Here is an 8,627-nt window from a genome sequence, read left to right on the forward strand (position 1 = left end):
GTCCGGCGCCGCCTCCTGCCGTGGTGGTCTGGCGTCCGCGGTGAGAGCGGCGGCGTGGTGGGCGGGTCGCCGGCGGGTCTCCGGGAGGTAGAGCGCTGTTCTAGCCGTCTGTCCTCTGCCCTGTGCAAGCGCGGGCGCTCCCCGGGGCGGCGGGAGTGAGGGCGCGCCTGGAACTCCCCAGGCCGGCTAGGCTTGGCGCGGGGCGCCGCCCCCGAGACATCCGAGGAGAGGAGTCAGCTCCTACCTTGTTCCTGGGACCCTGGAGGTTCGCCCGTGGTGGCGGTGGGAGAAACGGGACCCAGGCGGCAAGTCCTTCCTGCGTCCCGCTCCAGGCTCATGATGCTTTGTTTTTGCTTTTAGTCCGTCTCTCGTGGCTCAGCGTCCGTGCGAGATTGGAGCGTGCTTGCAGAGGTCGTACCTGCGGAGGTCGTACCTGGGCGTGAGGAGGTGGTGGAGGAAGAGGAGGAAGGTCATGATCCGAGCCTGAGTAACCTGTGCTCCAGCCCTTGTGCATAAGGTGGGAATAGTAGTGACCTAATCTCCAGCCTGGCTCCGAGAAGGCGTCAGTTAACCTCTGCTACTTGGGGGGACCAGAGGGATGACACTTTCCAGGCCCTATTCTGGCGAGCTCCCCTGCTCACCGTAGGGGTGTTGAGGGGGACAACAGGCTCATCATAGACCAGACGTGGCTGCTATGGGAAAGAGAGTGGAGTTGGTCAGGACTGCCTGCCTGGAGGAGGGATCCTAGAATAGCACTGAGAATTAGAGAAAAGCCTGAACTTGGGGCAAAAGTGAGGACATGTATGGCATGTATGAAAGATGGTGGGGAGACACGAGAGGGAAAAGTCTGTAAGAAAGAGCTGGACCAGAGCTGGGAGTCTTTAGGTAGGAAACTGCTGGAGGGAATTAAACTAGAAGGCAGAACTGAGCAAGAGATCCCTTCTCATCCTTGATCCAAGACTGTAGGAGAAACTAATCCAGCAACCCTTGAAAGGACCTGGAATTCCTTTCAAGGGTTAGGATGAACTGAGCAGTTACTTTGTACTAGGTACTAGGAATTGAGTTTAGAGTGATGCGCAGAATGTAGTCCCTTTCCTCAAGGAACTGTTTGTCTAGCAAGAGAGACAAGAATAAAACCTGATAGTACAGGTAGACCTGAGCTGGTTGCCAGGCGAGAGGCAGAGCCAGCCTGATTTCTCAGCAGTCCACAGATTGCTGCTCCATGTCTTGTGCTGAGCACCAGGGTTTAAGAGGGGCAGAGGCAAACTGAAATATACTTAGAGGAGGACCCCGAGGAGATAAGATGTGACTTGGAGCAGGCATGTATATGGGGGACTGAGAACCTTTACCTTGTAGAAGGAGTGTGGGGTGACAGAAGGGCTGCCTCTAAATAAAAGCTCTCTTGTGGAAAAGGGGTGAAACCTATTCTGTGTGGCTTGATCTCAAAACCAAAACCAGGGGTTTGAAGTGTTAAGAGACAGATTCCTTCAGTAGAAGGAATAACTGAATACAACTGTCCCAAGATGAAATGGTCTGCTGTGAGAGGTAGTGAGTTCCCTGTTCAGGAAAGTTTGCCAGCTGAACACTCAGCTAAGAAACTTGACTCTTCCGTTTGCCTCTGGGCTCATATTTGGTTACTTACTAAGTTCTGGTTCTCAAGTCTGTTCCCTCTCCACTCCCTCCACCAGTGTGGTATAGGGTTGCATCATCTCTCGACAATAACAATGTAATAATGAATTATGGCAGCTCATACTTAGTGAATGTTTACTACTTGTCAGATACTGCTTTAAGTGTTTTATAGATATTAACTCATTCATTCCTTGAGACAATCTTTCCAAGGTAGCTATTATAATCTTTTTTTATATATGGGGAAACTGAGGCACATAGGTGTTAAGCAGCTTGCTCAAGATCATCCAGGCAGCAAATGGCAGAGCTGGGGCTCCAATCCAGGCTGTCTGGCTCTCAAGTCATCGTTCTTAGCTACTATTCTACTGTGCTTTATGTGTGTTACCTTAATTAGTCCTCATTACCATCCCAATTTACAGATGAGAAAACTGAGGTTCAGAGAGGTCGCGTAATTTGCTTAAGGTCACAGAGCCAGCTGTAGGAGAGCTGGGATTCAAACCCAGGCTGTTGGATGTGAAAACTCCCACACTCTGCACTTCACTCCCCCGTACCTAATTATGCTGCTTCTGTCACTGCCGCTACTATAGTGGCCTCTAACTGGTTTCCTTGCCCAGCCTTTGTGCCTTAAATCCACAAGTTTTTACCCTGGAGTCTGTGGATGGCTCTGGAAGTACGTGAGATTTCATGTGTATATGCATGTGTCAGGTTTTAAAGCCCAACTTTCATAGCTTCATTGACTTTTCAGAGCAATTTGACCCCAAAACAGTTCAGAGCCATTTTTTGCCCTTTGGCCAGAGGTAGCTTTCTGATGCCCACGTTTGATCTTGGCACAGTCATGCATTGACTTCACTGCCCTCAGGACAGAGTCCAAATGCCTTAACCTGGTCATTCAAGGTCCCAGGAAATCAGATTCTAATCTTCCTTTTCTTCCTACCCCTACCTCGTGCTGTCACCATTGTGAAAATGTTTACTTGCCTGTTTCTCTTTTATCCTATCAGTTTCTCAAGGGCAGGGGCTATCCTTGCCTTTGAATGGCCAGGGCCTGACAGATGTTGCGTAATGAGCACTTGCTGTACACTGCACTGAATGTCATAAATGGACTCCTGGCCTTGGCTGGTTGTTTGGGCTGGTAACTTTGAAGCTCTTGCCCTTTCTGATGCTGAGAGTTTGTTATTCTCTGATAGTATGTGCTGCCGAAGTGTAGAGAAGGGCCAGTGGAGGCAGAAGCCGAGCTGAGCCTAGAAGGAAGCAAACAGGTAACGCTGCACATCATTCAGAAGGTGTCATCATTCTGACCTGGGCTCTTCTTACAGGGTGGCCCCTGGGTGGGGTGAAGCTCTCCTGTCTGTATCCTTGTCCCTCACCCTAGTGTGGGCCGCTGGCTGCAGGATGAACTGTCGCTCAGAGGTGCTGGAGGTGTCGGTGGAGGGGCGGCAGGTGGAGGAGGCCATGCTGGCTGTGCTGCACACGGTGCTCCTGCACCGGAGCACAGGCAAGTTCCACTACAAGAAGGAGGGCACGTACTCCATCGGCACCGTGGGCACCCAGGATGTCGACTGTGACTTCATCGACTTCACCTACGTGCGTGTCTCTTCTGAGGAACTGGACCGTGCCCTGCGCAAGGTTGTCGGGGAATTCAAGGTAGGGGTGCGGCACAGCAGGTGGCAGGTGGGCCTTGAATGCCCTTCCACCCTGGCTTGCTGTTGGAACAGCCTACTCTTCCCGAGTGTGTGGGTCAGGTTCTTTTGAGTTCTAAGGAACAGGCGTGTTGAGAGCTCCCCTCGGGGAGGAGGGCTTGTGTGTGTCTGTGTGGAGGTTGGTGGCGGGGGCGGGGGTCACTCATGGAAATATCTGAGGAAGAAGGGAGACCCCAAGCCCCTGTGGCATGGGTGCTCAGGTCTTCTTGGAAGATCAGTTTCTCCTTTGGTCTTGACCACAGCTCTGGCTCCACGGCTCTCTCTGCTGCCACCTTCTTTCTGCTTCCATTTTTTTTTTTTCACCAGTTGGCCTTTCCCACAGGAAACTCCCTCAGAGGGAGGATTGCTTGGCTCAAGATGGAATGTCCCTTTGGGCAGTGTGGCATGTGTTTGTGTATGTGTGGGCATGGAGAGACATGTGGAAGGGACACACCAGACTGCTGATGTTGGTCACTTCAGGTGGTGGGAATGGCAGTGTGGTTTTAATATTGTCTTCATTCAGAGCCACAGTGTTTCCCCATTTCAATGAGTGGGTATCTTTAAATTTTAAAGTAACAAAGGGAATTTTTCTTTTTTTAAGGTGCCTGCTCTGGTCAGAGCAAGAGGGCTATGCGTCTGACTTTCATTCCACAGATGTTTGCAGAGCCCGTGCACTGTACCAGGTGCTCTGTGCTCATTGCAGGGGGCTGCCTAGTGTCAGGGGGAGCCCTCTCCCAGACCACAGCACTCAGAAAGCCACTCTCCGTCATCCCTTCCAAGCTCAGAAAGGGCAAATTCGTAAGAGGTGTTTCCTAGTCAGCCTTCAGGAGAGACAGTAGCATTCAGCTCTCTATCCTCCAATGTCTGTGAGAGGTAGGTAGAGCAGAGTGGTTAAGAGTGTGGACTCTGGAGCCAGCCTCTACCACCTAGCAAGTGTGTGACCTGGGGCAAGTGACTCCACTCATCTGGGCCTCAGTTTCTCTGTGTGTAAAACTGGAATGAGAATTGTACCTTCCTCATACAGTGTATGTATTGCAAGGACTAAATGAGTCAGATGCGTCCCGTGTTTGAAACAGAGCCTGGCACACAGCAAGCATTACAGCAGTGTTGGCCATTCGAGGTCACATGACCTGGTTTGTCCACAAAGGAGAGACTATTACCTGATGGGCAGGTCAGGATTTGAAAGAGGCATCCTTACCCCGGGGTTGGCGCTGACTCAGAGGGAGAGGTGCTTCAGGGTCCCAGCTGCCCTCAGAGGAGGAGTATGGGGCCACCCATGCCCATGGGGTGGGAAGGGCAGAATCACTGGGCTAGATCATCTCATTTGCTTCTCAGAGGAGGAGAAGGAGAAGCAGACAGGTCTGGTCTGTCCTTCGACTTCCCGTCTCTGTTCTGTTCCCTTGGTTTCCCTCTTTCTTTCTTTTTTTTTTGTTTTTGCTAACCCCTTGGGAAGTCTGAAAGTTTTCCCTCTTTCTAAGCAAGGATCATTAGGCTTTATAGTCTCCTCTTCTTACTCTTTTAAAAGAGACTCTGGATTTGGGTTGTCATAAAATGAATGAAGTAGGACCCTGTTTAATTGGCAGTGGAGAAGGCAAATAGGGTTTACCTAGAAGAAGGAGATGTGGGCAAGGGGGTGATTTGGGAGAACATTTGGAGGGATAGGGGTCAGGGGGTGGGCTGTGGAAGGAGAAGGCCCTTCATGTAAAGGTGAAATCAGACAGTCTGGATTCAAAGCCTGGTGCAGTGTTCACAGGCGTGGCGTTGTTAAGGGGAGCCGGTGGGGTTGTGTGTAAAGTTCCTGGCACAGAGTAAGTGCCCACAGGTCAGTAGTTATTATGGCATCAATTCTTAACAAAGCTGGAGGAGTTGGGCTTGGAGACAGATTTCATTGGTTTGCTCGAACTGTTCCATTTCAGGCTGGCAATTTGCTGTATTACTTCACACGAGTCCTTTACTCTGTGGGTCTCATTGCCTGCCACCCCTAAAGGGTTAATGGAGCTGAGAGTAATTCCTGGGCATAGGAAGCAGGCCCTCACGGGGCATGAACTCTTCAGAGGCATGGGCTTGCTCACCTCCTACCCCTTGTTCCCCAGGATGCACTGCGCAACTCCGGTGGGGATGGGCTGGGCCAGATGTCCTTGGAGTTCTACCAGAAGAAGAAGTCTCGCTGGCCTTTTTCAGACGAGTGCATCCCATGGGAAGTGTGGACAGTCAAGGTGCACGTGGTAGCCCTGGCCACAGAGCAGGAGCGGCAGATCTGCCGGGAGAAGGTGGGCGAGAAACTCTGCGAGAAGATCATCAACATCGTGGAGGTGATGAACCGGCATGAGTACCTGCCCAAGATGCCCACGCAGTCCGAGGTGGATAACGTGTTTGACACAGGCTTGCGGGACGTGCAGCCCTACCTCTACAAGATCTCCTTCCAAATCACTGATGCCCTGGGCACCTCGGTCACCACCACCATGCGCAGGCTGATCAAAGACACCCTTGCCCTCTAGGCCTTGCTGGAGCCATGGGAGCTCTTTGATGGCTCCCAGACCTTGGCTTCTGTGGATTGTACTGTTAGGCCCTTGGGGCTCTGGAGCTGGTCCTTGGTGAGACTTGGAAGGGACAGCCCTTGGCTTCCTTGTTTTGCGGTTGCCAGCCTTTGGTCATCCCCTTAACCTTTATTGACGGTCAAGTCCTGCCTACACTGTCTCTCCACACCCCTGGGGAGGGCCCCCTTCCTTTTCCACTGTACAGAAGAGCCACCACTAGGATGGTGAATAAAGTTGAGAATGTGAGTTTGGGTTGAGCCATCTCTCCCTTGGCTGTGTTCTGCCCCGAAACGTTAACGTGTCCTGGCGTCCCCATGAAGACACAGGTGTGCGTTGAAGGTATTGTTCCAAGGTGAGGGGAGTGGGTGGATGGGATTTAAGATAGATTAAAACTGACAGATTTTGCACTTCTTTGGACATTCACATAAGCAGGTGTTACCCACCCAGATATGACCATGACCAGCCCATGAATGAGGGCAGGGGGTGAGGGTCTGTTGCTTTTGGATGTGACTGAGTTATTTCTCCTCCCTTCCTAAGGAAGCTGTCTTTATATTATCAGGTCTTGTTTCATGCTGGCCCCAGAGAGTACCTTCTGTGTCTTCATAGAACACACACAGGTCCCATGTGCACCAGAAAGGTCGTTTGGTATGGGGTCTCTCTCTGGAGAGGATGGCCAGGTGGAGACTGGCATCTGGTGACACTTCCTCCAGGCCGGTCCTCACGTGGTTGTTAGGACATTGCTTTGGTAACTCATACTCCTTTTCACACAAGCGTACTCAAGTGTTTGTTGTGTGCTGTGTTTTCATTGAGTTTTTCCATATTTTATAATGTGTTTTGGTTATGTTTGGGGCAGTTCTAACCAGACTACCTGGTGTGTAGGGAGGGGTGCTAAGGGAGAAGGGGGGGTGGGGGGGTCTTGCCCAGGGTCCTGGAGCAGGGTAGGTAGCCAGGATGGCCAGGAAGTGTTTTCATGTGTTCTCCATTCCAAGCCACCCTTGGCCACGTGATATTCCATGACAGGTTTTGTGACATCCCACTGGATCTCTGGGGTATCAGAGAGTTGAGGACTCAGGAGGGGGGTTGTAGATGGGGAAGGCCCATTCCCAGCAAACCCTTGACAGCATGTGACCCCCATCTGGCCTGCTGCAGTCTGAGGAGTCTTCCTATTTTCTTCCCAGCTGACGGTCAGCTAATCTCATCCCTTGTGAGGGGTTGACTGGTATAGGGATTGGTTGGCAGTGACTTTATTTTTAAAAAGAGGACTCAAGGTTTGCTGCAGAAGTTTTCAGGATACCTGGGCAGGAGGGTCTTGGTTCCATGTCAGCGTTCCCAGACTTTACTTTTCTGCAGACTCTGCCCTACTCTCCCACCCTGGCTTGGCCGTGGGACACCCAGTTGGTAGCCAGCTGGCCTTGGTGGACAGGACAGTAACATCCCCATCCCTTTTGGCATTGTGATTTCTCTCCCTGCTGTGGGGTCTGGAGGAGGCACTGGCCTTCTTGTCCAGCTCCAGGAGGCTCTCAAAGGGGGCGATGGAAGAGGAAGGGTATGAATCCCTCAGATCCCTCAGGCTGCCATTTGCCTGGTCCCAGCAGCCAGCCAGGCCACCTAGCAGTATAGACCTTTGGTCTAGGGACAAAAAGCCCAAGAATGGGGGTCACTTTTGTCCTGTGTCCTGCTCAGAGCTAGCACCTAGGATGGAGTCAGAGGATCTTTTCAGGGCTCTGACAGGTGCTACCTCTCAGCCTTCTTGGCCAAGTGAGAGGGAGAGTCTTGGGGACAGGGCTCCTAGGTTTGCCTGGCTGGATTCTCACGGGTGGGTGTGTGGGCTTTGCGGACAAGAAGAAATAACCGGGCCCAGGAGTCCGATTCTGTGGAAAAGGGGTCATAGTCCACACTGGAGGAGCTCTTTGTCTTGGAAGGCCAAACACTCCCTCGGCCCAAGGGGTGGGGGCCTAGGGCGCCTGGGATCCGCCCCTTGCTTCCCTCCCCGCGCACCGCTGCCGGCCCGCCAGCCCGGCTCCCGCACATCTGGCGGTCCCACGCACATCTGGGCAGCCGGCGCTGGAGCATGAACGGCTCTCAGGGGGGCGCCGCGGCTTGGGCCGCCTGGCTGAGCTCCTGCTGCAACCAGTCCCGGGAGCCGCTGGAGCCCCCTGAGGGGCCTCGCGTGGTGCAGGCGGCGGTGCTGGGCGTGTTGTCGTTGCTGGTGCTCTGCGGTGTCCTGTTTCTGGGCGGTGGCCTCCTCCTCCGGGCCCAGGGCCTCACAGCGCTGCTGGCGCGCGAGCAGCGAGCGTCCCACGAGGCTGAGCCCGGCGGGGCCAGTGGAGGCGACAGCGAGGACGACAACGACAACTAGGCGCCCGGCTGCGCTCAGGGTTGCAGCCTCCAACAGTCCCGGGCTTCGCTCGGTGTCGTCCGCAGCACGCCCGACAGCTAGACAGCTATTGCCCAGCCTGTATCTTCCCCCGATGTGGCGCGCCCGGCACAGGGCACAGGTGAGAGCGGCAACGTAGAGGGAGTGGGGGCGCGTGCACGGGGTGGGGTTGAGGACGGTAACCTCCCTACTGAGGGGGCTTCTCTGGGCGCAGCCAGGGCAACTGCCTTTGCAGAATCAGCTCTCCAGCGACTCTGGTTCCCAGCTATGTAAATCCACAGGGGTGAGGCTGCAGCTACCCCAGGTGTGAGGGATCAGAGGGAGGAGGACGCCCCTCCCAGCTTCCAGGATGTCCCTCCTGCCTTCCTGCAGTGGCCCCCCTCTTCCCATCTTACGGGCCCTCCTTCTGTC

The 8,627-nt window shown here is 53.6% G+C and overlaps 2 protein-coding genes across 3 annotated transcripts; both read left to right on the forward strand.

Annotated features, from left to right (window-relative positions):
• On the forward strand, positions 1-6,086 carry ATG101 (autophagy related 101). Of its 2 annotated transcripts, none has more exons than XM_069490143.1 (4): positions 1-40; positions 361-517; positions 2,940-3,267; positions 5,396-6,086. In XM_069490143.1, exons 3-4 carry the CDS (start codon positions 3,016-3,018, stop codon positions 5,798-5,800), a joined length of 657 nt encoding a protein of 218 aa, XP_069346244.1. In that variant the 5' UTR covers positions 1-40; positions 361-517; positions 2,940-3,015; the 3' UTR covers positions 5,801-6,086. The 2 variants fall into 2 exon arrangements, with proteins under 2 accessions (XP_069346244.1, XP_069346245.1); XM_069490144.1 differs by lacking the exon at positions 1-40 and adding an exon at positions 47-265.
• Positions 6,087-7,910: 1,824 nt separating this feature from the next.
• SMIM41 (small integral membrane protein 41) lies at positions 7,911-8,198 on the forward strand. Its single transcript, XM_069491224.1, has one exon. It carries the CDS (start codon positions 7,911-7,913, stop codon positions 8,196-8,198), a length of 288 nt encoding a protein of 95 aa, XP_069347325.1.
• The last annotated feature ends 429 nt before the right edge of the window (positions 8,199-8,627 follow it).

This window comes from Eulemur rufifrons, chromosome 16 (genome assembly GCF_041146395.1).
Source record: "Eulemur rufifrons isolate Redbay chromosome 16, OSU_ERuf_1, whole genome shotgun sequence".
Lineage (NCBI taxonomy): Eukaryota > Metazoa > Chordata > Mammalia > Primates > Lemuridae > Eulemur > Eulemur rufifrons.

Excerpts from the sequence above, each read along its gene's own strand:
- ATG101 (XM_069490143.1), top strand. The coding sequence starts at position 3,016 with ATGAACTGTCGCTCAGAGGTGCTGGAGGTGTCGGTGGAGGGGCGGCAG. Across the intron at positions 3,268-5,395 it reads AGGTTGTCGGGGAATTCAAG|GATGCACTGCGCAACTCCGG; the intron begins GTAGGGGTGCGG and ends CTTGTTCCCCAG.
- SMIM41 (XM_069491224.1), top strand. The coding sequence starts at position 7,911 with ATGAACGGCTCTCAGGGGGGCGCCGCGGCTTGGGCCGCCTGGCTGAGC.